Source organism: Heptranchias perlo, chromosome 14, assembly GCF_035084215.1.
Source record: "Heptranchias perlo isolate sHepPer1 chromosome 14, sHepPer1.hap1, whole genome shotgun sequence".
Taxonomy (NCBI): Eukaryota; Metazoa; Chordata; class Chondrichthyes; order Hexanchiformes; family Hexanchidae; genus Heptranchias; species Heptranchias perlo.
The window spans coordinates 36561820-36589585 of record NC_090338.1 but is presented as its reverse complement, the minus strand read 5'-3'; the positions used below and the strand labels follow the sequence as shown (position 1 = coordinate 36589585).

General features: G+C 40.8%; 1 protein-coding gene across 1 annotated transcript in view; it reads left to right on the top strand.

The window, feature by feature from the left end:
- LOC137332116 (ras-GEF domain-containing family member 1C-like) overlaps positions 1-25605 on the top strand; it is a 60057-nt gene extending 34452 nt beyond the window's left edge. Inside the window, exons 6-16 of the mRNA XM_067995827.1 lie at positions 2310-2447; positions 5440-5652; positions 12618-12692; positions 13868-13963; positions 14113-14215; positions 14646-14725; positions 14822-14917; positions 15780-15875; positions 21754-21877; positions 23071-23143; positions 23669-25605. Of these exons, the coding sequence (XP_067851928.1) occupies positions 2310-2447; positions 5440-5652; positions 12618-12692; positions 13868-13963; positions 14113-14215; positions 14646-14725; positions 14822-14917; positions 15780-15875; positions 21754-21877; positions 23071-23143; positions 23669-23693 (1119 nt within the window). The 3' untranslated portion in view covers positions 23694-25605. The remainder of the gene's footprint in view (positions 1-2309; positions 2448-5439; positions 5653-12617; positions 12693-13867; positions 13964-14112; positions 14216-14645; positions 14726-14821; positions 14918-15779; positions 15876-21753; positions 21878-23070; positions 23144-23668) is intronic.
- The last annotated feature ends 2161 nt before the right edge of the window (positions 25606-27766 follow it).

Genomic DNA, 27766 nt, shown 5'->3' with positions numbered 1-27766 from the left:
TTGTAGACTCATGACTAAGGTAGACTCATGACTAAGCTCAGAGCAAATGGAGTCGGGCACAGGTAGCAGAATGGATAGCAAGTTAGCTACAAAACAGAAAACAGAGTAGCTGTTAAGGGTAGCTACTCAGACTTGCAAATAGTGGAAAGTGGTGTTCCACAAATTTGCATTAACGATTTTGTTTGATAACACTCCTGTGCAGCGCCTTGGGACGTTTTACTACGCTAAAGGCGCTATATAAATGCACGTCGTTGTTGTTGTTTTAAGCCTTGGTTAGACCACTCTTGGATTACTGTACAGGGTTCTGGTCTCCATATTATAAAAAGGATACAGAGGCATTAGAGATGGATCAAAAAAGATTCACAAGGATGATACTAAAACTGAGAGGATATACTTATCAGGAAAGGCTGAACAAGCTGCACCTCTTTTCTCTAGAAAAGAGAAGGCTGAGGGGTGACCTGATAGAGTCTTTAAGATAATGGAAGTGATTTTAACCCACAAGAACAGGTGGCTTGGGGGCGGATGGGAGTTGAAAATAGTTTTTTCGGTCACGACCGCAACCCGGCTTCACTTCCGGGTTTAAAGTGGGCGGTAAAAGTACAGGCTTCCCACTGGGAATGCAAAGTCCGAAGATTTTGTGGTTGCGACCCAAAAAAACAACTATTTTCAACTTCAACCTGCCGCCAACCCACCTGTTCTTTAGGTTTAAAATCACCCCCAATGAAAGGGTTTGATAGGGTAGACATAGAGAAAATATTTCCACTTGTAGGGGAGTCCGAGGTCATAAATGTAAGATAGTCACTAATAAATCCAATAGGGAATTCAGGAGAAACTTCTTTCCCCAAAGAGTGGTAAGAATGTGGAACACATTACCACAAGGAGTATTTGAGGCAAATAGCATAGATGCATTTAAGGGGAAGCTAGATAAGCACAAGAGAGAGAAAGGAATAGAAAGGTATGCTGATAGGGTTAGATGAAGTAGGGAGGGAGGATGCTCATGCGGAACATAACCGCCGATATAGACCAGTTGGGCCGAATGGCCTGTTTCTGTGCTGTAGACTGTGTAACTCGATGAATGAGGCATGATAGATTGGCATTTCTGCATCGGTAGAATTTGTCACTCCATTGGCGGCTACAAAATTTTTCAAAACTCCAAAGCTGCCTACCCTTTGGCCCCCGCATGGAAAGTTTCAGAGCGCAGGTGGGAATATTTCTGGGAGCCTGCTGAAGAATCTTCAACGAGGCTGACCTTGCAAACTTTAGCATGGTCAGTGGCAGGTCAATTGGGTAAGCCTGCCCTGTCACTCCAATGCAGCAAATTGTGCAGAAGACCTGCCAGCAACTGATTTATCTATTCTGCTGGAGGGAGGAGAGGGTTATGGGTTTAGGGCAGACAGAGGTTTGAACACATTGTGAGATCACAATAGCCTCTTCTTTGTCCTACATTCTCAAGTTCTTTTGATTAATTTTACTAATTGTATACAAATAATGGAAAATCTGCATGAGCTGTATTAATGCTGTATTCATTTAAAGCTTACTGATGATATTTTGCAATGTAGGTTCAGTATGATTTTTTGAAAAAGTAGTCAATAGGAGTTGTGACATTTTTTTAAAAGAAAACAATTTCTAAGTGCAGATACTGAATATAATTTACATTATTTGACAACCAAATTCGCACACAATTAACTGGGATAGATTCTTTTCACATTCCGTTCTTTGAGACTGTGGCCATGAATTTCCAGCATATCCCCTTTGTAAGTCAGATGGGAGTGCGGTGGAAGGCCCACAAATTAGGCCAGGTCCTGGCTTGCACTGCCAGTATCCATAGGGCCATGTTTGGGGCGGAATTTCCACCCAGCCCAAACAAGGTCATTCACATCAGGAGAGGGGATTCCCAAGCCGGGAGCTTCCTTGTCCCTGGCAGCTAGGCAGCCAATGCACCGGGTGAGAGGAGCGTATCAGCCGTTCAGCGGAATGGGGACCCACCTGGGAGTCAAGGCTTGGGTCTAGGCCTGGGCCCCTGAAGACTTGTGTTGTCATTATACAAAAATCAGCCCCTAATTTAATCAAGTGACTGGTATCTCCTACTTCTCCCACCCCTCCGACCCCCAGCTCTGGTGGACGTCCAAGATATGCCTTAATAAATATGCTTCCCCTTGACCCCTTAGACACTGATAGGGTCAGTGATAGAGCTGCCAGTGGGTGGATTCTGGGACTTCCAGTAGGCTCAAAGGCCTGCAGATATTTGAGCCCTGTAGTTCTAGTAGTTTTATCGTAACTTTAATTATACCATTTTTGCTGGAGTTTAGGTACGAATTAGAAAATTTGGACCTAAGATAATACAGCTGCTGACAGAATGGACAGAAACTTTCCCTTCTGATTTTCGGGATGAGAGAATGATTGGACATCTAAAGGACATGATCCACAGGATAGCTCCCTACGATGAGGTGAGTTTCATGGATAGTTAAGCCTCAGAATTAAAATCTTTACTGGAATGCTTGTTCTACATGTCCCAAGCAAGATTATTCCCGTATTTTGATTTTCATTAATTTAACCTACTATTAGTTTTTTTCACTTTTAATTATGGTAGAAAGCCCTGTGAAATAAAATCTGATGAATACATAATTAAAAGTTAACAACAGTGTCCTAAAATTATTTTTGAGTTCTGCCTTTTAACGGTAATCTAAAGAATCATTAATACCACTATTTTATATAAACGATACCACTAACTTAAAAGAAAAGCAATTGTTGGAGAACTCTTTTATTATGTACCAAGGACAAATGCAACCTGATTCATTTATTCGTTTTGAGTAAATTATTTGACTAATGATCAATAGAACAAAGTTACCAGTAAGTAAACTCGCCATGTCGCCATTGAGGTACTGCTTCTGACTAAATAGAAATAGAACTTTTGTGCCTTTGCAAATGTTATTATGTTTTAAAGTAAACTATTATGTTAGTTCTTAACACAAAGAATACATCATCATCCTCCAGCAAATATTATCTTGATCAACACAAGATCAACTTTTTTCAACGTGAAAATAATTAGATATTCATTTAGAGCTTAATGAAGATTGACCACAGAAAAATAAATAGCTCACAAGATAATGAAATATTGTGACCCTTCTAACTTTACTCCTCTCCCTGGCAGTGTACTACAGATGTGCTGTGTTAGATCACAAAGCTAGATGAGTGCCACTCATATGGCCTATGCGTTGAGTTCATAAATCAATATCTTTCTTTCTATCAGCACTGGATGTCGGTCCTGGAGTCAATACCTATTTAATATTAAGCAATGTGTGGACTCAATACTGAATTTTTAATAAAGCACTAGGGGTCAGATACAGTGCAAGACACAGCAGGCATCATGTGTGATCTACAGCAACTGCAAATTTCATTCTGCCACTAAGAGGGAACATTGTGTATGCATGCTCACATACATGCACAGAGCTCTGCTCTCTGCCAATAAATTTTTAATGTTTTGAGATAACATTAAAAGACTCTGCATTAAGTTGATGAAGTGCCCAGGAGATTCAGCTTTTCAAAACTGGTTTCACTCTGCACTAGAATTACACGCCACACGATCCCAAGTCCTAGTGATGTAAAACCCTAGTGGGTCTTGCACTGTTTGCTTTTAGCGTGTTCCAGAGCCAGATCGGGACCTGACTTCAAAGTTATTCTGCCAATTTGTATGACCCACATCAAAAATCTTTTTGCAGTGATTCAAAAGTGGCAGTATAACTGCAGCCTAAATCACTGTACTGGCTCTAGTTGAATGATTGTCTTCTGACTTTCAGACCTGAAAAGTGGGTCTCGCAGGCTGCCAGAGAAGGAAGTTAAGATTCCTCCTAACAGGTAGAAAAATCAGTTAATGATTTTTTCCCCCCATAAACTATACAAGGAAAGCATTTTACATTAACTGTGTTTTGCCTCTTCCCTGCAATAACGTTCCCGTTAATTAATGCTTTACTGCAGGTATTATTGGCTAAGTTGTAGCTCTTGCTCTGAGTCAGAGGTTCTGGGTTCAAGCCTCACTCCAGGACTTGAGCAAAAACTATAGGCTGACACTTCAATGTAATACTGTGTTGTTGGAGGTGCCATCCTTTGGATGAGATGTTAAACTGCTTTTTCAGATGGATGTTAAAGATTGCATTGCACTAGTGCAAGAGCAGGGAGCTCTCTGGGTGTCTTAAGACAACATTCTTCCCTACAACAACAACAATTTGCATTTATATAGCACCTTTAATGTATTGAAACATCCCAAGGTGCTTCACAGGAGCACTATCAAACAAAATTTGACACCGAGCCACATAGGAGATATTAGGATAGGTGACCAAAAGCGTGGTCAAGGAGGTAGGTTTTAAGGAGCATCTTAAAGGAGGAGATGGCGAGATGGAGCGGTTTGGGGAGGGAATTACAGAGCTTAGGGCCTAGGCAGATGAAGGCGCAGCAGCTAATGGTGGAACGATTAAAATTAGGGATGCGCAAGAGGCCAGAATTGGAATTCCCTAATAAACACTACCAGAAATAGTTTAACTGATCATTCAACTCATTGTTGCTTGAGGGACTTCCTATGCACCAAATGGCTGCCATGTTTACCTATAGAACAACAGTGACTGCACTTCAAAGTAATTCATTATATGTGAAGCACTTTGGGACTTCATGAGAGATGATAAAGCACAATATAAATCGAACTTCATGCTTTATCGGTTTGACGTCATTACCTGTTTTCAGAGCAGTGCGAACTGACAGTGTCCATCACATCACTCTGAACAGGACTGCAGAGCGCTGCATATAAGCATTCAAATGCACTGGTGAAATGCTTTAATATTAGAAAAGAGTTGGTAGGGACAATAGGCACTTTTCTAACATTTAAAAACTTCTAAAAATGTAATTAATATTTTAAAAAGCTGGCCTGTGTGGAAGCAATTGTCTCACAGCAATGTGAGTACAAATTGATAAGACATAAACTGTAGATGCATTGTGAGCTCTGATAACTACATTGATTAACACAAAATTTGAAGTTTAATTAGCTTGTTTCATGTAGCTTATAACATGCAAAATGGTTGGCTCTGAAGCTGTACTAAAGTCAACTTCTCTAACTTAGTAAGCAAATGTTTACCAAACATTAATCAAAAGTCTCAAATGGTTTGCATTATTCTTTCAATAGGGACATGATATAAAACTATAATTCGGGTGGCTCATCCAGGCTTAGGGATTGGAAAATCAACCAAAGTTCCCATTTGTGATTGCAATCCAAAGACCCACTTGGAGAGGTTGAGCACTTAAATGAACCCTTGATACATATTTGTGAATGTTTTATAAAATGAAGCAAGTATAGCATTAGTGTACTTAGTTTATTTGCTGTATGTACAGGAAAAAATGTGCAGTCACTTTTACAATTCATGTATCGTGACATGCCAGTTTTTTTTCTCCCAGAGTTATTGGAAGACGATGAATCAGCTTTTGCAAACCCTGAATCAAAAACTAGCAACTCTAACTCAAAACGAAGAAAACACAGTGAAGGTTAATGCTAGTGTGTCCGACAAATTGGTTATTATCAAAACAAAGCCTCCATCTATTCAAAGGGATATACTGAGTATCTGCAATGACCCTTATACACTGGCACAACAGCTAACTCATATAGAATTGGTAAGTAGGATGACTATTTTCATAGAATTTGATCAGCACTATCATACAGGCTTAGCCTTTGAATCCATGGATCTGGAAAACATTTTTTGGTATGGAGGAGTTTCAATAAAATGGTGGCACAAACACAGTAAATGACATTGAAGAAACTGCAGGATGTGATAACCAAAAGGAGGTAAAACACATCTGCCGGCAGGGAGATAGAATTATGATATTACCATTAGTCGGACTGGGCATTGGCATGAGGCCAACTCCTGAAGTGGTTCTGGTTAATCCCGTATTAATTCAGAGTGCATAATTAGCTAATTCAAAGTGGCAAAGAAAGGTGAAATTTCAGCACAAGGCGTAATGTTCAATGTAATATCCTGTTAACACCAGCGTTCAATTCCATTTCAGATCACATTGATTGAAACTGAATTGACCTCTTTGGTATTTATAATGTTTATATGGTGGTTCAATAATATCAAGAAGGCTGGGATAATGCTGGCTCCAGGTATATATGAACCTGCCTCTCTTTCTGCCATTCTTTCATTTTGAAACCTCATAGAGCAGGGGAGGGGGATGCTGAATGGCAGTCAGTATGGGATTGGAGCAATTGAGTAAACAAAAGAAGATGGGGATCAGAGTTATTGACAGGCAATTCATTATGAAAATTACAATGACTATTTTGAGGGGTAAATATCAAAAACTTGCAATTTAAAGTGAAATACAGTTTTTGTATCCCCTTCAGTTCCTGGTTTTGTTCTTTATTGGTCATATGACAATCTAACAGGGGTTTCACCATTAAAAATGGGACTCACTGTTCAGCTAGGATTTTGGCTGTCTTCACAGCTTCTATGTACAACCTACCTAACTCTTAACATTGGTTCAGTGATATGTCCAGTTGCATATCATGGTTATCTGCTGACATACAAAGTTCTACAGTTGATAAATTAGGGCAGTTTGTAAGGATAAGTAGTTTTGCATCTTGTGTGTTACCTTTGTACAATTTTATCCTTAATTTATATTTTTCACACTTGGGCTATTGAATTACAATACATTTATTAACAAATTTTAATAAAATATTTGAATGACCACAATAAATGAGGAACCATGAAGAGGGAGTATACTAAATACTGAAGTGAGATTATGGCCTAGAAATTTGATCGCGCCCAAAAACAGGCGAGCGGGGGTGGGGTACACGCTACACCCACCTGCTCACGTGGGCACAGGGACCGCATGAAATTGGTGCTGGCAGGCAGCTCATTAAACTGAGAGAGGCGTGCAGACAGAACTCCATGTTCTGATTATTGGTTGGGCACCTGTTTGGGGCAGGGAAATTGGGCGTCACTGCCGCTACTTAAAGGCAGCCTCCACCTCTTAAGGGGGAGGTGCACTGTGGCTGCAGGCAGCAGGAAACGCTGTAAAGTGGCAGATAGCCTGCAAGAGCTGCAAAAAGGGCAGCCAGGTTTTCTGATGCAGCTTTTGAGGCCTTTATGCAGGTGGTCGACAGGAGGGGGGAAAACTTTTTTCTCCCCAGGGGCAGAAAGCCCTCCAGGCATCATCCCCGAAGACAGTGGGAAGAGGTGGCTGAAGAGATGAACGCAGGGAACCTAGCTCCCAGGACCAGGCTGCAATGCGGAAAGACTTTCAATGACCTCGCCAGGGTTGTCAAGGTAAGAATCTTAACTCAGCTCAATTACTCTCTGCTGACACCAGCATCACCTGCAACCCCACTCATCACAACACTCCCTCCCCCGCTTCCTTTCACTCTCCTACAATCACTGCACTACACTTCCTTCTCCTCCTACTTACACACTCTGTACCCCCTACTCTCAGAACCCTCACATCCCCACATATCACATCTTGCACACAACATCCGCACTATTCAACCCTAAAAGACACAGTCTCAAAATAGCTCACAAGGCTACCACTAACACACTCACCTCTTTCTTCCAGGAGAAGGTGGCACACAACATGAGGCAGCAGGCAGTGACCAAAGGAGGCCAAAGCTGCCTGTACATTCTTTCCCCACTGGAGGAGTTGATCCTCAATCTGATGGGCAGGGTACGAGTCATGGCTGTTCCAAGTGGAAACACTGGAGGAGACGTGACAAAGGCTTTCATCGTACCATGCCCTATTTTGGCCCTCTCACTTCTATCTTATCCTACACACTTTGCATGACAAACTGCAGCTGATTTCAGCAGCCACTCACCTCTCCCTGCTTATCCTTGATACTAAAGGCTAACCCTTATCCCTCTCTTTCATTTCAGGTGCAGAAAATATCAAGGCACTTGTGGCACTTCAGGAAAAGTAGAGCAGCCTTTCTGAAGATGCAAAGTCACTCATTCTGACCCTAGCAAGCTCAGATACTGGCACCACACATACTTTAGAGGTTAGGCTAGAGGACGGGTCTTCATGTGGTGGATCATTGGCCAGAAGTATCACAGTAGGTATAGCACAGAAGGAGACCATTCAGCCCATCGTGCCTGTCCCGGCTCTCTGAAAGAGCTATCCAATTAGTCCCATTCCCCTGCTCTTTCCCCTTAGCTCTGTAATTTTTTCCCTTCAAGTATTTATCCAATTCCCTTTTGAAAGTTACGATTGAATCTGCTTCCACCACCCTTTCAGGCAGTGTATTCCAGATCATTACAACTCGCTGCGTAAAAAAATGTTTCCTCATATCGTCACTGGATCTTTTGCCAATCACCTTAAACCTATGTCTTCTGGTTACCAACCCTTCTGCCAGTTTCTCCTTCTTTACTCTATCAAAACTGTTCATGATTTTGAACGGTGCTATCAAATCTCCTTTTAACCGTCTCTTCTCTAAGGAGAACATGCCCAGCTTCTCCAATCTCTCCACATCACTAAAGTCCCTCATCCCAGGAACCATTCTAGTAAATCTTTTCTGCATCCTCTGTTAAGACCTTGACATCCTTCCTCATGTGTGGTGCCCAGAATTGAACACAATACTCCAGCTGAGGCCTAACCATTTTTTTTATAAAGGTTTAGCATAACTTCCTTGCTTTTGTACTTCATGCCTCTATTAATAAAGCCCAGGATCCCATATGCTTTTTTAACAGCCTCCTCAACTTGCCCTGGCACCTTCAAAGATTTGTGTACGTGGACCCCCAGGTCTCTGTGATCCTGCCCCCCCCACCCCCCAACCCTTCAAAATTGTACCATTTAATTTATATTGCCTCTCCTCATTATTCCTACCAAAATGCATCACTACACACTACTCTGCGTTAAATTTCATCTGCTATGTGTCTGCCCATTTCACCAGTCTGTCTATGTCCTCCTGAAGTCTGTTACTATCCTCCACATTGTTTACTACATTTCCAAGTTTCATGTCATCTGCAAACTTTGAAATTATACCCTGTATACCCAAGTCCAGGTCATTAATATATATCAAAAAGAACAGTAGTCCTAATACTGACTCCTGGGGAACACTACTGTATATTTCCCTCCAGTCTGAAAAACCACTACTGTCTGCTTTCTATCCCTTAGCCAATTTTGTATCCATGCTGCCACTGTCCCTTTAATCCCATGGACTTTAATTTTGTTAACAAGTATATTATGTGGTACTTTATCAAATTCTTTTTGAAAGTCCATATACACAACATCAATCGCACTACCCTTATCAACCCTCTCCATTACTTTATCAAAGAACTCAATCAAGTTAATCAGACACAATTATCCTTTAACAAATCCGTGCTAACTTTCATTTATTAGCCCATACTTTTCCAATTGACAGTTAATTTTGTCCCGGATTATTGTCTCTAAAAGTTTCCCCACCACCGACGTTAGGCTGACTAGCCTGTAATTGCTGGGTTAATCATTCTCTCTTCTCTTGAACATGGGTGTAACATTCACAATCCTCCAGTCCTCTGGCACCGTCCCCATATCTAAGGAGGATTGGAAGATTGTGGCCAGAGCCTCCGCAATTTCCACCCTTACTTCCCTCAGTAACCGAGGATGCATCCCATCTGGACCGGGTGACTTTTCTACTTTGAGTACTGCCAATCTTTTAAATACCTCCTCTTTATCTATTTTTATCCTATCTAATGTCACTACTACCTCCTCCTTTACTGCGTGCAGCGGAATAGGACCCCACAGGTGACAGCTCGTCGAAGGATGAGATTGCATCCTAGCCCCGCTGTAGAGGACTCAGATGTTGACTTTGAGGTTGCAGACTACCGAGAAAAGCTGATAGCCATTAATCAGAAATGCTAAGCGCACAGGCCTGCCAGTGAGCTTGTGCACTATGGCTAAGGACATAGAGGAGTGCAGCTCCAACTTGGGTCAGGGCTTCGCAAAGTGCATGGAGACCATTTTGTCCAACATGGAGTGAGTGGTCTGCTCCATGAACGTGACAGTGGGAACCACCATGAGAGAGTCTCTGGTGACAGCTCTGACAGCTTCCATGGCAGATCAGACTGCTGTCGTCTTGGTTTTGGGTCCAGCGTTGACTGGGGCTTCCAAAGCGTCCCATCACTCCTGCACTCTGTTCACCTCCCAAGCTTGGGAAGGAGATGTAGATGTTCTTCTTGGAGTGGAGAGCACTGATAACCTCCTTGATGCAGCAGTGTACAGGGAACTGGGAGATGTCGCTGTTGTCACCTGTTGCTGCCTGGAATTACGCCGTGGCGTAAAAGTTAAGGGTCACGGTGATCTTAACAGCCACAGGCAATGCTGTGCATGCCCTGGTTTGGGGCTCCAGTTGTGGCTGCAGCAGAGTACAGAACTCCAATACAGCCTCCTCGTTGAAGTGCAACTGTCTCATACATTGCTCCACCATCAGGTAGGTGTAGAAAAAGTGTTCTCTGAAGACCCGTTGTGGGTAGGGCCTCCTTTGCAGTGCCCTCCTCCGCCCTCTGCTAGCTGCTCCTACTTGCTCATGTCTTCTTTGCTGTTACCCCTCCTCCTCCAGCCCCAAAGGCGGACCTAACAGACCATGAGTGAAATGAAATATTTGCAAGGCAGACAAGCACTAACAAATTATGTTCCCAGAACTCAAGTCATTAGTGGAAAGGAGAAAAAAAAACAAAAAAACGACCCAGAAGTTGACCAGCAGCGCAACAAGACAAACCAGGGGATGAGTCCTTTAAATGTCGCTCCTGCAAGGTTCTTGTTGATTGTTAGTGCTGGGCAGATTGATCACATGGTGAGTCAGGCACTAAGGCAGTCTAATTTCACAAAAGAATCCTACAACCAACGTAGGACCTTTATTTTAATGAGCTTTTTGAATATTTCCAGTGTACGCTCCCAATACCAATGGAAGTGACTGATCCAATATTCCGGTGTTGGACGGGCGCATGTGCGCCACCCACCATATTGGATCCTTAGGTGTCTGTTTCATGCCTGAAAGACGGGCGTAGCGCGATACAATTTCTAGGCCTATTAATTCTCTTGACTTTTTTGATCCGACATCTACTAATAATCATTCACAGATATTCTTGTCTCAAATGTTGTGATACTAACACAAAGTTGTTGCAAAGACTAACTAAGCAAAAATAAACAAATAGAAATAAATTAAATTTTCAGTATGTTCTAGCAATATATTCAGAGTATTGTCATTGTTTAAAGCTTCTGGAATATTCAAGGCTTACTGGCTATTATTTCATCACCAATGACTTTTTTGTGGTAATATGTGCACAACATGTGTTGCTTTCTTTTGTTTGCGAATCATTTACTGACAGTGTTTCACTGACAAATGCATTAGTAATTAATCGTTCTAACAGGTTAAAAAAATAATCTTTTGACCATAATATTGGCCCAGAATCTGGAGCGAGGCATTTCGCGATGAGTGCCGTGAATTGGATTTTTTTCCTCACCCTTCAGCTCCAATTATTTTTGCGCTGAAAATTCCTGGAAGTGCAAGCTGATAATGGGGGATCTGGCACCTTGGTCAATAGTCCATCTCCTTAACCAGTGAAATTTAAGGATAAAGAAAGAAACAGAGCGAATGATGGAGAAGCAAATAGGGTGAATTAGAGTCAAATTAGATACAGAAAGAGAAATAAAGAGAGGGAAAGAAAGATTGGATCAAGACAGAGAAAAAAGAGACAGAAAGGAAAAGTAAGAAAAAAAATTTAAAATTTAAAATTTAAAAAGCCTCTAGGAACAATTTACTACCTGCAGGAGGGAGACTCTACAGATCCAATTGTTCCCTTTTTGGACCTCCGAGGTGAGTAGCATGTCAGGACTATTAAACACTCCATTAACAAAGTACTAATGTCATGAAATGGAGCCATAACTTTCTGCGGCGAGTTTGATTCGTATTTACGGCGCAAATCCAGCAATTTCTTGACACTCATGGGGAGGTTGACGGCGAGTTGCCCTTTTTGCGAGGCTAACGGCGGAGTGGCACAAATTGTCCACCAATTTGTGGTGATTCGCAACTCATGTCATATCTCTTCCTCGCCACAAATTGCTGGGTTTTTTATGCACTAATAATTGCATGCCCTGCATTGCATGCAGCAAATTCTGGGTCAATATCTATGAAATCTCATTCAAATGTATTTTTCCAGAACTCAGTAATTCTAAATTTAGTATCATCCTGCACATTATGTATTTATCCGGAATAATCAATAATAAACAAATAAATCTTTGGATGAATGCTGACAGGAGCAATAAATTAGCTACTGTTTCAACAGGATATTTGTTTCACAAGCCTCTACATTAGTAGGATTTGGCTATACATAAATAAATATGCATAATATGACACAACCATGAATAAAACATTGACTAACATAATAAAAATCTAGCAGATTTAATTTTAGTGCAGTTTTAGATTTCTGAACTACATGAACAAATACACACACTTCAAACTAAGCTAATGGCAACTTGTTGCACTATTGATGCAATAGAGCAAAACATAGACATGACATTCTCTTGAAGTGAGATTTTAACCATAAGTGCAATATAAAATGTTTCTACCCAGTTTTTGATTTAAGATATATTAACACTTATTTAATTTTCCCAAGGAGCGATTGAGTCTTATTGGTCCTGAAGAATTTGTGCAAGCATTTGTACATAAGGATTCCTTGGCTAACACAAAGGTACAACTTCTCACAGATATCTTACATACAAATTATTTTCTAAATCAATATTGTGCTCACCTTATAGAGTTCATAAGATAAGCTATTGATTTCTTTTATTTCTATATAATTTGTGTATAAGACCCGTCATAGCAGTATACATAATACAATGGTGTTCCCGTGCAAAATATAGCCAGCATTATTAAGCCTAATAAAATTAAAAGGAAAAACTAGAACTCAAGCATTAGCAATATACCATCTAGAGGCCTGTTTGAGAAGTGACAAATTATCATTGAGAGGGTTGGTGGCATTAAGCAAAGTTACTTGATTCCAATTCTGATTTGGGATTCAGATTCTGATCTGTTTTTCAAAGCCAAATTCAGATTATTTTAACAGTGCAATCGATTTTAAAAACAGTGTTAGCAATTTATTACAAATCTATCAATGCACGTACACTGAACAAGCAAAATTAGTATCCAAAGTCTAAATCAATTTGACTTGCTCAAATATAGATACAGTGCATTATGTTGTATTGAAACTCACCAGAAAGGGAAATTAATTAAAGCATGGTTGACATTGATGTCACTGCATTATTTATTAAGACCACAGTACAGGACAGAAAGCTGATTAAAGTTGAAGGTGGCAGCTTAATGTTTTAATCAGCTCAGGGTTCCTAATCTAAAATGGATCTCACTTGATCATATTTTACACCTACTAGTCGAGGAGTCAGGGGAAACATTTTTACATATGCTTTGGCTAAATAGAGCTTATAATCTTTATGTTTGGGGAATTTTAAATGAGTTCTTAGAATTTTTTTGTTGACAGCTAGGAATTTTGATGAATTCCTAGCGTACAAGATTTTACCCAGAAGGAAAAAAAAATTATGTGAGCATTGGGAATTTTGGGGAATGATATCACTTGAAGTAATTGTTCTTGTTTTATTGGTAACATTTTTATTGCTAGTATGTTGTAGGTGCCAAGTCTGCACCAGGTTAATCACAGAAATCTGCAATACTGTAGTTTGAGGCATTTACTCTGTCTCAGTACTGCGCTGAAGTATCAGCCTTAGAGGTAGTGTATGTATTTGAGTAGCAGTTTATAATTTCTCACGGTGTATTATTTAGAAGACATTGAGATTATCATTATGGCTACATTAGTTTATAATAAATGCTTACTTTTCCTCTCTTTATCCAAAGTCTTGCTTCAGTGACCAAAAGAAAACAGACAATCTCGAAGCCTATGTTAAATGGTTCAATAGACTCTGCTATTTAGTAGCTACTGAAATATGCATGGTAAGTGCATTTTTTACCATATATTGCACATGGATTTTTTATAATATGTGGCTCAAAATTCTTCAAATAATTCCATAAATTAACAATTTAATATTTATAGTTGCACAATTTTGTCAATTGAAATCAATTTAATGTTTTCTAAATTGCAGCCTGCAAAGAAGAAACACAGAGCACAAGTGATAGAATTTTTTATTGATGTTGCTCGAGAGTGCTTTAATATTGGCAACTTTAATTCCTTAATGGCAATTATATGTAAGTATGACTTAATTGATTTTATTAAAGGAGAGAAATATCGATATTGAATAAAGCTGGATTTCTTATTCACTACTTGTCACTTAAAAAAAATGGCCTTGAGTTTTATCACATGTGTTAGTATTTCCCAGGATGCATAAGCCAGGTTCAGTTCTGCCTCATGAAATCTGTTTTGTGACAACACTTTAGCATAATCAGACATTTTAACAGATGTTATCAGTTTGGTTTGATCCACATAATTATCCAGTCAAGATCTCCAACCTTTAGAGTTTTTGTTATTACTTTTTTAAATCTTTTTTTCTTTTACTATTTGCACAGCTAATCAATATACATTTTTACAAAATGAAACGTGTCACTATAATGCTCCAGTATCTTCAGAAAAAAATTCTGTGGTTGTTGCAAAATGATCAGTTTTGTTTTCTTTCTGCAGCTGGTATGAACATGAGCCCCGTTTCTCGACTAAAGAAGACATGGGGAAAAGTTAAAACAGCTAAATTTTTCATTCTTGAGGTCAGTACAATGTTACAACAAAATTACGTTAACATAACCCCTTGAGTTAGTTATGCTAATATCTAATATAATGGCCTTTCTGAATTTGATATACAGCATCAAATGGATCCTACTGGTAACTTCTACAACTACAGGACAGCTCTCCGAGGGGCAGCTCATCGGTCCCTGACTGCACAAAGTAACCGAGAAAAGGTAAGGTTGCCAGTACAGTATTATGGTACAACACAATGGGCGTGAACTGGAGTGTACTTTTTCCAACTGGATAAACATTTTAATATTTACCCGGTACCTTAGTTAAGTATAATCGTCCAATACACTTGAGAGTTTATGGAGTTGCAGTACATTAAAAAAATTGTATATTTTTTATTATTTATTATTTTTATTATTTCCTTTTCCTATTTCCCTCGCCATTACTCATTCACTTCTCTGATGTACTCCTCCATCCAAAAGAGGAAGTGAACAGACTGCAACTGCTCACATAGCGAAATAAAAATGTGCAAATGGAATGCCCATTTGTAGACTGGGTAACCCATCTAGTGGCCTATTTGAGAAGTGACAAATTGTGACTGAGTGGCTTGGTGGGATTAAGCAAAATTACCTAAATCCAATTCTGATTTGGGATTCAGATTCTGTTCCCTGTTTTTCAAAACCAAATTCAGATTATTTTAACAGTGCAATCAGTTTTTAAAGCAGTGTTAGGAATTTATTACAAAACTGTCAATGCACAAACATTGAACAAGCAAAGGTAGCACCCAAAGTCTAAATTAATTTGAGTTGCTCAAATATAGATAGGTCCAATTAGTGCAAGTGATATGATATGAGCATATGAGCTTTGGAGCTCATCCCTGCAAACTGATGCTTCAGTTTGTGGTGGAATTTCAATTGATGTGAATTAAGAATTGTGTGGTAAATGCTTCATCTGATAGCTCTACTGGAATGCATTTTTACATTTATTACAATCGAGAAGTATAAAGCAATAAATAGCTCAGCTTTCTTAATGTGAAAAAATATAAATGGAAAATTGTGTGTGAAATCATAATTTGCTATCTTCCAGATTGTTATCCCATTCTTCAGCCTACTGATCAAAGACATTTACTTCTTAAATGAGGGTTGTGCAAACCGTCTTCCTAATGGGCATGTCAATTTTGAGGTAAGTGTCACAGATATCACTAACAAATGTCCAGTTTCTACTATAGATGCTGGTGTACCTGGAATCTTTTGAAAGCTGACTCTCAATTGTTGCTTACATTTACAAAGATTAAAGACAATGTAACACACTGGGGCTGATAATACGACCCTTGGCACCTGAAGTGCAGTTGTACATCAACGTGGGCATCTCACATTATCAAGTACTAAGCCTCAGGCTTTCTCAGTGTCCACTGTGTACTGCACCATATAGTGTAGTTCTAAGCCTTGTCAACTAGGGTTGCCAACTCTGATTGATGTATTCCAGGAGGTTTAATAACATGACCTCCCACTTCTAACTGTCCCACCCCCACGCCAGGTGGGGTGCGTTAAAATGTCCCCGTAGGATTGGCTGTAATGGAGAGCACTGTCACTTGTACCGGAAGCACTCATCTATACTTGTGTTCATATCCTAATGAAGAAACTAATGTGGCCATTGGTTACAGTCTCAAAATACAACAGCATTTTCTCCCAACGATCTTAATCTTCTCTATTTGAAAGTATCTATCAGGACACATTAAAATACCTGTTAATCCAAATTTTATTCACCCTAACAGTGTGTATTGCAAGTGTAGTCAGTGTGTTTTACCTCTGCTTCCCCAATGTGAGACTATATATCGTGTGCCTTTTAGTTTCTAAACATTCCCCAGTGGGAAGATGAACTGAGGTGGATGGCAATCGTGTTTAGTTGTCTGTAGGGACGGAGGAGGGATGACTCCTCCTTGTGATGAGTCACCAGATGACCCTGCACCTGGCGGTGCCACAGGGACAGTCTACTCTTAATTCAAAGTTGCTCGATTAAAAATATCTGATAATGTAAATCTTTTTAGCAGCAAATTCGCACTTTGCTATGCTATGTATGTAGCTTATTTCAAATTATTGGAGAATTCAATTTTTAATGCAAAAACAACTTTGAATTATCAGCAATAGATTGTATTGCTGTGGTGGCTGCTTGGGCCTGTAGTCACATGAGTGGAGTTGCCAAATGTTATGGTAGTGGGATTACCCAGAGAGACATCCCCACTATCTGTGCCAGGTCCTGCTAGTCCCTTTTTGCTGGGCACACCAACAGCATGGACATAGCTGTGGTGGAGTAGACTATTGGGCAGCAATAAGGTATTGGTGCTCTGCATTACGGCCCCAACATGGTGAATCCAGATGAGACAGACAGCCGGAGATTTGAGCACATAGTCTGTATAGAACCAGTCAAAGCGGTTCACAGCCTGGGCAATTGGGTAGGACCCATCACATTGAACCATCCTTTATACAACAAAAGTCCCTTTTCTATCTGTTATCAGGAGAATTCTGCACATAACCAGAGACAGTGGGCTTGATTTTCGCACCCCCGAGCGGGTGCGTTCGTGGCAGGGGGGCTGCGAAAATCGGGGATTCCCGGGGCGGGTCCGGAGCCCGGCTCCAATCCACCTACTTCCGGGTTCCCCAGTGACGCGCTGACATGCGTGCGCAGCCCCCGCATGTGGGACTCCCGCCGGCTTATGCCACTTGAAATAATTAACTAGGTACTTCAGGTCATTTACAGACCTAATTGACCTGATATTTTAGGAGGGGTGAGATTTTGAAATAAACTGAGACTGTTTCCCGTACTGGGGGAAACACTCCCAGTTGAAATGGACGTGTTGCAGCCATCAGCCTGTGGCAGCTGCAAAGGTCCATTTGACAGGTGGGGTGGGGGGGGAAGACCCTCACTTATTGCAGGAGGCCACTCTGTCACTTTGGACAAAGTTTGGCCTCCACCACCCTCCTCCTAACAATAAAATTCACAAACTTGCACACTTACCCCGGTGTCCAGACACATTTACCTACTTTGCAAACCCCCTCAAATGTACATCTTCCGGATGGGGGCCGCCGTAGCTGCAGTCATGACCTCCTCAGAGGACGAACAGCATCACCAGCCTTGCCGGCCACACCATCCACCTCTGACACGTGGAGCTCCACAACACAGTGCTGTGACACATCCACCTGCACAGCAAGAGGGAGGGCAACGGCAGAGAGAGATGCATTGCAGAAGGCACTACCTTCGCCACAGGGTCTACAGACCGAGGCTCAGCTTCCTGGACCTCTCTGCGCAGCAGTGCACACGGAGGCTCAAAGTCACTCGACATGAAGTCGTGAACACCTGCAGCCTCCTTCATGCCGAGCTGCTCCCGGCTGGCCCGAGCACCATCTTCTTACCTATCGCTGTCAAAGTCACCACTGCCCTCAACAACTTCTCCTCCGCATCCTTCCAGGTGCCACCGGGGACATTGCCGACGCTCTGCACAAAAGAGCCCTGCAAATATACCTACACCCACTCTGCAGTGACACAATGGGTGGCATCAGTTGTGGGTCTTCATGATGATCCTCAGGAAAGGGCATTATTGCACAAACCAGACAAGATTCACAAAGACGTGGCAGTAGTAGTGACAATATAATATGTAATGTGAGTTGATCAGAAATCAAATATAAGTAAAAACCATGACAAATCCTCAAACACCCTTGTGCATCCCCTTCATGCTCACGACACGTTTGCCTTACGCTTCCTACTGCACATATGTGATGCATGTCCTGTGGCTGCAGCACAGGTAGTGGCAGGTTGGGTGAGGCTGACCATGAAAGAGATGTATGAGAGGGTGAGTATGCGATAGAGCCATGAGATTTTATGAGGATTGGGTTGAGTGGTAGTGGTGGGATGAGTACTGGCGAGGTGAGTAAGTGCAGGTAAGATGAGGATGAGCTTTGAGTGAGTGTGAGGAGTGATGTGATAGATTAGTGTTGGCAGTGCAGAAGGAGATGTGAGGTGGGGGTGGTGATGTGGCAGACGGAGTGTAGGGGAATGAGTAAGTGTACTCACTTCGGCTGACCTACTTAGGTCATTGAAGCGCCTCCTGCACTGTATGCAGGTGCGCGATATGTTGGTGGTGCAGGTGACCTCCTCTGCCACCTCGAGCCAGGCCTTCTTGGTGGCAGAGGTAGGCCACTTCCTCCCGTCCACCGGGGGGAAGATCTCTGTCCTCCCCCTCCTCCTCACCCCATCCAATAAGACCTGGAGTGAGGCATCATTAAACCTGAGTGCAGCCTTCCCCCTGGGCTGCTCCATGCTGTAATTTTGCCTATTTTCTGGAGCATCAGTCAGTGGAGGACTGCCCCTTTAAATAGGGCTCCTCCAGCTGACAGCCTATGCTGCGCATGCGCAGTCCGCCCGCCGCGCAGCTTTCCAGTGCAAAACCCGGAAGCAAAGGTAAGTACCTTCAATCAAACTGCAATCGCATGCAGAGCACCCCGATTTCACTGGGCGTGTTACCCACGCGCCCAGTCGACCCCCCGCTGCCAACCCACCGCCCTCCTAAAATCAAGCCCAGTGTCTGCAGATAGAATCATAAAATGTTACAACATTTAATCAAGCCATTCGGCCCATCAAGTCTGTATCGTTGTTTTTCCCTACATGAGCCACCTCGTCTAGTTCCACTCTCCAATGACTAACAACCTTTTAAATGCTGCTTGAATCCATCTAATTCCATTTAAGACATAGATAGGCTAGCAGGATAGAAGAATAGGTGACAGATGCAGTTTAAACCAGGCTTTTGGGAAAGGTGGTAAGCAGGGTCAACACTATGTATATTACCTTCAAAATCTCTGTAATTCTATATAACCTGAGAGCAGATGTAGAAGACAGCATACTTGAAGGAATTTGGCAGGGAAACATTACAATACATCTCATGGATGGCTCAATGATTGCTTGCCACAAAGTTTTGCCTGTTCCACATGTACTCACCCTGCCAAGCCCTCATAGAACCAGTACAGTTTTTTTTGCATCTCATACATACTTATACCACAGGAGAGCACATCTTCGAAATGCATCTTACAATTGAAAACCTTGGAAACTGCCAAAGTCATAACACCTCAACTCATTGTGAAACAAATTAGCTGCATGGTACACAATCAGTTACTGATACCCAGGCTGGTGTACAAGTTGTGCACATGTCTGTCACTATACACGTGCTCCTTCAACTTCTAAAGACTGTCTTTCTGCTGGAACAATAAGATGGCACTTTGTAGGAAAAATCCCTACCTGGAGAAAGAACTCTCCCCTCAATTCTTCTTTAATGTGCCCAAGGAGCTCTGTCAGGGTTTGTGACCCGACCTGGGTAATGATAGGTCTGTGCCGCCTTCGTCAGGTACAGGCAGATCTTCCTGTAATTAATTCTCTGAAATTGTCCTCCAGCTCCTAAAGGACAAGAGGAATTACAAAAGGAATGCCTATCCTACCTGCAGGAGCTATAGCAAATCCCAGTGAAACTCCCCTAACTGACAGGTGATAAAAGGTGAAAAAGTTTTTTAAAAACTAAATTAAATTGAAATGCAAAAAAAATACTCCTACAGAAATGCAACAATAGAAAACAAAAAGTTTAAAAATGTACTCACTAAACCTTAAATGGTTTAAAAGGAGCAGGAATTCACTTCTGATGGCTGTCACCTGCTGAGTGGTGCTGTGCATCTGTTTATAGATGCAAGGAATCTTACAACACCAGGTTATAGTCCAACTGTTTTATTTGAAAATCACAAGCTTTCGGAGGCTTTTTCCTTCGTCAGGTAAGTGTGGGATTCGGATTCCATGGAAGGTTACCGCATATATAGTCAGAGAACAATACCTGGTGATTACAGATAATCTTTCCAACTGCCCGTTGTCAAGGCAATCAAAGTGTTCAGGCAGAGAGATGTTGAGAGATGTTACCTACAGGACCACCGAATACACAAACGGCCAGAACAAAAGACAGACAGAGAGAGAGAGAGAAACATCCGAAAGGAAGAGAAAGGCAGAGAATGACCCGTTGTATTAAAAACAGATAACTTTTTTTCGCTGGTGGGGTTACGTGTAGCGTGACATGAACCCAAGATCCCGGTTGAGGCCGTCCTCATGGGTGCGGAACTTGGCTATCAATTTCTGCTTGACGATTTTGCGTTGTCGTGTGTCTCGAAGGCCGCCTTGGAGAACGCTTACCCGAAGATTGGTGGCTGAATGTCCTTGACTGCTGAAGTGTTCCCCGACTGGGAGGGAACCCTCCTGTCTGGCGATTGTTGCGCGGTGTCACTCAACAATGGGCACTGGTGGAGCAAACCACCAAAGGATGCGGGACAAGAGGCTCTCCCTTAATTTAAATCGTTTTTAAAAGTTTCATGCAGTGCTAGCCGCCTGCTCTTCTAGTGCTGTCCAGTCAGAAAACATCAAGCAGCGCATTTTGCCTCCCGTTTTCTGTTCCTAATGTGCCTGCATTGTGTTGGAACTCCAATGTATGGCACCACCGAGTAGCACTGATTAGGGATTAGGCGGTCTAGAGGAGGAAGAGAAGTTATGGAAAATCAGAAAGCGAGTCAGTTGCAGGCTCCTTTCCTGCACGCATAGCATTCAGTTCAGAGCAACATTGATGGAGACACAAGGCAAGTTGCCTGCTAACGTTCTCGGCCCCAGTTTGTGTTTGATCAAGGAAATATGAGAGAAAATAAGTTGAAAGTTGAAAGAAATAAGTACCTTCATCTCAACAGCGTATTTTTGTAGATTACATCATACTTTAATTTTGCAGCAAAGAAAAAGTGTTGATAAACTTTGATTTGGCTATTAGAGTATAATTATTCAAAACTTTTTAAAATCTGTGTTTTTACGTTCAAAACAAATAAAATTTGTTGGTATACTTTATTACATGTAAATACAACTAATTTTCTAACGTTTGAGATCACCAGATAGAAACATATTTTAAAATGTAATACTGTTACTTCCAAATTATACAAACTTAGGGAAGATTTTACTTTTTGTTGGGAAGTATAACATGCTCTTCATATCCCTATAGAAATTTTTAGAATTGGCCAAACAAGTAGGAGAATTCATGATGTGGAAGCAGGTAGCATGTCCTTTTGAAGATGATCAAAATATCATCCATTATCTTCACACAGCCCCTGTCTTCTCTGAGGATGGTAAGTTTTTATTTCACTAATCATTCAGAAAGTCGTTTTTTATGCTACATTATTAAGATTGCAAAACTGTGGTAGGGCACTCCCATACAGAGGGTCCAAATTTATATTCCAATTTTGACTGATGTTTAGGCCTGGATTTTCCTCCACTAACTCATTCCAAATTGGGCAGGATAGTGTCAGCAGGGAAAATAGGGTGGTGAGGCCTACCACAGCCTCCCTACTCCAACTTCAATTTTCCTTCCACTTCCGAGATCTCAATTTCCCTTCCCCATCCATCGCATGCAAATACCGGCAGGAAGTCGGGCCACAGCTTCCTAGTAGATTTTCCTACTATTTGCCTCATCCCACCGCTCTGCGGAACCATCACGCAAAGCTGGGCTCATCCCTGTGGCAACAGCGGCAAGTCCCCAATATATTGTGATGGAGGGAGAGGGCTTTGTAGCAGCCTCGTCTCCCTTCATTTCGGCCCATGCACTTGACTGCTGAAGGCCTCGATCCCACTGCAGCACCACTGGGATTTTACGGCTTCTTCTTGGCATTGGGAACCCTGCTGGGAGTCTGCCTTGCATCCTTAATGATCACTACCCAAAATAATGGGTTGGGGTCAAGGCAGAGCCAGAGGGGTGGACAGAGGTCACGCCCTGCCGCTGCTCGACTCCTAAAAAGGAAAGTCAGCCCTTAAAGTTGCTACTTGCTGTGAACGCAGTTTAGTTGGCATCAAACTACCTGCTGTGGACCGTAGCTCATTTTGCACAGGACCTTTACTGGCTCATAGGAGACGTTCTATTAGTCTGGACTAGATTTGAACCTATAGGTGAAAGGACAGCGTAATCACCCCCATGCTGAAAAAGTCTGTTTGAGTGCTAAGTGAGATGAAATCTAAAATGATTTTGATTTTTACACTTTGTACCATATAAGTTTATTTACTGTTCTAAAATTGGCTTAAATTTTCTGAATCGTGGTTAAAAATTGTTTCTAAATACATATTGTCATAACTACTCCTGCTTTTAGTTTCCAGTACTCAAACCTTAACATGATTATTCATTTTATTTGTTCTAGTCCAGAAATAATATTTATTATTGTTCTCTAATTACAAGTCAAATTTTACATTCGAAAGAAATAGCAAATGAAGCTGATCTGCATAGCTTTAATGAAATACATTAACAGAAATTGCATTCAATTCCTACTCTAAGGTTTGTATTTGGCATCGTATGAAAGTGAAAGTCCAGAAAATCAGCTTGAAAAAGATAGATGGAAAACTTTAAGGTAAACTCCAATTCTGCCATTTTTTATTTTAAACTGTCAGGAATATAAGCTGTGATGTGTTTGCTATAGGTGTCATAACAACCATTTCCAACAGAATACAAAAATAGTTTTACATGGATATTGCAAGTTATCAGCAATGTTGCAAAGTGTTTCACATACAATGAATTATTTTAAAGTGAGGTGGCTTATTATGCGGGCAACAGTAGAACATAATCATATCGAAGTCAGGGATCTGTTCATTAGATTGGAATTTTCATAGCTCTGGAGTTGCATGGTAAGATTTCACTATACTGAGCTCCAACCTACCAAATCTCTGGATTTACCATAATCTGAATTGGTGGATTTATCTGTTAAGTTTAGACATAGTTTATTAGTACATTCAACTGTTTGTCGTAGTAATTATTCCAATATTATATTTCTCAGTAATATGTTTTTAATGCTTTAGGTAATTTAAAGGATGCCAAATATTTTCATAAATCTGACAGAAATCTCTTATTTAAGATTTTCTGACTTTTTTTGTTTCAGATCAACACTCTTGGGAAAGACATGAGTGTACGGAAGCAGTAGGATACAAATCTACCAATAACATAGCTTGCACTATTGACTTCAGAGACCAGCAAAGACCTAGGTTTTCTTATGAACTTTGATGAGCAGGATTCATCAATCAGAATTATACAGATGCAGAGAGAAAAATGATTCCCCCACTCCAACCCCTCTCTGAACAAAAGCAGTATTTAAATTGTACAGATTCTATTAACGGAACACTGGATAATGATTAATTACAGAAAATACTGAAAACAGAAATATTTCAGTTACTATATGGTCTGTGACTGATTTAGACAAACAACAGCCTGCAAAAAATGCAGAAATGTTTTCTCTCAATAAACTCTGAATGAATGTGTCAGTAAATACTTCATTTTTTAATATTCTGGGCACTGGATTGCTCATGTTTTAAACTCTACTTGAAATGGGTTTGAACATGTGAACTGAACTCATGAAGCAGAGGATTCACTGTGCAAAGGCAACTGCTCTTTATCTCAACTGGAACAGAACACTTCCATATGCAGGAAGATTCTACTAGACTGATATTCAGTTGTGTACATTACTTGGTAATTCTATGGAGCACATATTTTGTGTTGTAACATTTTACTCAGTGGGTACCTGACCTGATCGTGTGCATGCATTTAAAATGTCTCATTAAAGTTTGAAGTATTGTGACATTTTTAACTTGCTTGTTTAGCAAGATTAGATGATACAATTCATCACTAACATTGTTTAAACAACATAGAAATGCATAATATAAATATAAATCTGATTTTGTTCTGTACCCTTTCAGATGTGGATAAGATTTTGAGTTATAAAATGTCATTTGTCACATTACAACATAATGTAACTGCAGTCTGTCAAATCTCCATAATCTTTTATTATAATTTATCAGGTTTGTTAAATCTGGCAGAATCATACCATTTCTTGCAAAATATGGTAAAAAAATTATATAAATATGATTTTCACATACTTCTACTAACCTTTATAATTTACTAAAGCAAAGAAATCATGATTAACACTGTTGACTGCCATATGAAAAGTCATGTTGCTAAAGAATATTGAGGAAGATCTTATTCTATATAACTGCGTATGATTATATCACTGTGTTAATCAAAAGTCTGGAAATTAAAGCCATTCAAAATACACACAGTAAGGACATACATATATAATACCATTTGACCGTCAAAGCTACTAAAATAGCAAGGTATTTTTGTAGCACGTAATATTGTAAATGATGTCACATATTAGCCACACTGGTATGGTATGTATACATATACTGCTGTTTTGTGCCCTGTATCCATTTGCAAGCACTTGCTTTACAAACAATTTTTTTTATAAATTGTATGTCAATTACTTTATCCATTTAATGATTAAACAAGGATTACCAAGATCACTCATAACTCGACACAGCTGATATCTATCTGTTCCTGAGTGGTGGTGAATTTGGCAAAACTGCTGGCTGCAATTCGACACACTGCATCACAGGCGTAATGAGGCTTAAAATGTGTACAGTTTCCATATTGTGCTGGAACATACTTGTCATTGTGACATTTCATTGCCACATTTCACACTTGAAAAACTGTTTGGTTGGCAATTGCTTCTTGTAAAGAGCCTAAAATAGCATGATTCCTTCTATAGTTTTGTAACTGTATGCTTTATTGGTTAAAAAAATATGAAGTTGCAGCTGTGGTATTTGAAAATTGATTTTTTTATACTGCTGTATGAGATTATTAATGGAAATCTTATTGATAATATTCTGGCTAATTTATCTGTGTATAGAATTTATATATTATGTGTAATTTATACTGTGTTCTAACAGTTTGGCTGGATGGTTGTCAATTTCTAATTTTTGTACCCATAGTTGTGAATGTTTTAAACTCTTCTAATAAATGAAGCAAACAATTATAATCATAAAATTTGAAACATTTTTGTTGCATCTTCTCCATTTTTCATTTGATTCTTGTTTCCATACATCTACTAAAAATTATATTTTAAAAAACGGTACGATTAACCACGGACGGTTATCCTGAGTGGATAACTCATTTTCTGAAATGTTTCTGCAATTATCTGGCTGTGTAAGTGAGCAGTGCAAATTTGGCCCTGAAATTCTGAGTCCTGTAATCTACTACTGAAAGTGCAAGAGGCAGGACTTAGGTGCGCCCATTGAAAATGAAGCTGATTGCATCAAACATTCCAGGGTCAGCTAATTTGGATAAAGCTGGCAGGACATGTTCGGGAGTTCTGCCAACAAAGGGCAGAAGTGCCCGTGGAGACCCTGAAAACATGGGTGGCAGGGGGTGGAGGAAAGTGGAGTGTGATGTAATTTAAAAACAGTCTGCGCTTAAAGGTGTGCATCATCATTCTTAAACTGACAATGGCAGCAACATGTGCAAGGAAGAGAAAAGCAGCTAATTTTACAGACAAATGGAGTAGCTCTTAAGTAAGACAAAGCTGTGGAGGAAAAGAGCCTAAGAACTATGCTGCAGGAGCAATCTGGAAGGAAGTGGCAGTAGCTGTTTATGGAATCTTGCTGACCACCAGGATACCCTTGCAATGCAGAAAGAGGTTCAATAATTTGGTGCTCTGGCCCTAACAACAATTTGTACCATGGAATCACAGAAACAAATGTGCATTGCATGCCATAAGTGTTCAAGCATTATCCTCTGAGTTATACCAGTGAGAAAGAAATGCTTAAGTACTTTATCACCTGAATCCCTCCAAATAACCCTTCCATACATGTACATGTCTTTTCGTCAATCACCTGTTTCTTCAATTTCCTTCTACACTAGGCATTCTTCCATTTCAAGAGGTGAAAGATTACATCAATGGAAAAAGAAGGGTGGCAGTATGTAACACAGCACTGAAACTGTACCATCCTCATGCAGAAGATTGCTCGCAATACCTGCAGACAAAGGGTTGCAGGCAGAGGACCAGCTGACATCCATGTGCTAACACCCCATGAGGAAGAGGCTATAGAGATCCTGGGCACCAATTTATCACTGCAAGTGGGAGATGGTGAAGTTGGAGCGCCTGCAGCTGCAGTGTGTCCCTTCTGAGCAGATAGATGTGTTGTATTGAAAGCAACTTCATATGTATCATAGAATCATAGAATCATAGAAGTTTACAACATGGAAACAGGCCCTTCGGCCCAACATGTCCATGTCGCCCAGTTTATACCACTAAGCTAGTCCCAATTGCCTGCACTTGGCCCATATCCCTCTATACCCATCTTACCCATGTAACTGTCCAAATGCTTTTTAAAAGACAAAATTGTAGCCGCCTCTACTACTGCCTCTGGCAGCTCGTTCCAGACACTCACCACCCTTTGAGTGAAAAAATTGTCCCTCTGGACCCTTTTGTATCTCTCCCCTCTCACTTTAAATCTATGCCTCCTCGTTATAGACTCCCCTACCTTTGGGAAAAGATTTTGACTATCTACCTTATCTATGCCCCTCATTATTTTATAGACTTCTATAAGATCATATATCTTGCTATCAGTGTCCATAGAAACCCCAGAAGGAGAGGGTAAAGAGAATGGAGGCAATAACTTTAACGTGATTCTTTTCATTTGCCCAGAAGGAACACAAGCTGAAGCAGTGCAAGGAGGCCCACAGGAATAGCTAGCTGGAGCTTCAACAGCAGAGAGCAACCCAAGATATTCCCTCCATCATGCCGCCGCCCCCCCCCCTCCCCCCGTCTCCACCACTGGCACTAGCACTCACCAACCCTGAGAGACACACTCGGGGGAAATAGATATTTTATTTGAAGGGTAGTGACTGGGTGAGTCACAGACCACAAGGATGCCAAAGGACGTGGGAGTAGAAGAGGATCCTACTGTTCCTGAATGGAGGCCCCACTGACCTTGTTTGCATTTGTCAGTGAGAGCCAGTGGCATAGCAGCTGAGAGTTTCCTGGGTTTGAGCTTTTAATGCACTCTGGGTTAGTTAGAATGAGATATATGAGACGGAGCAGCTGCCAGGATCAATTAATCAAGGTGGAAGTATTGAGTTTGTGAGCCTTAAAAGTCTGGAGAGTTTAAATACTGATTTCTACAGCATGGAAATGCTTTTTGAAGTA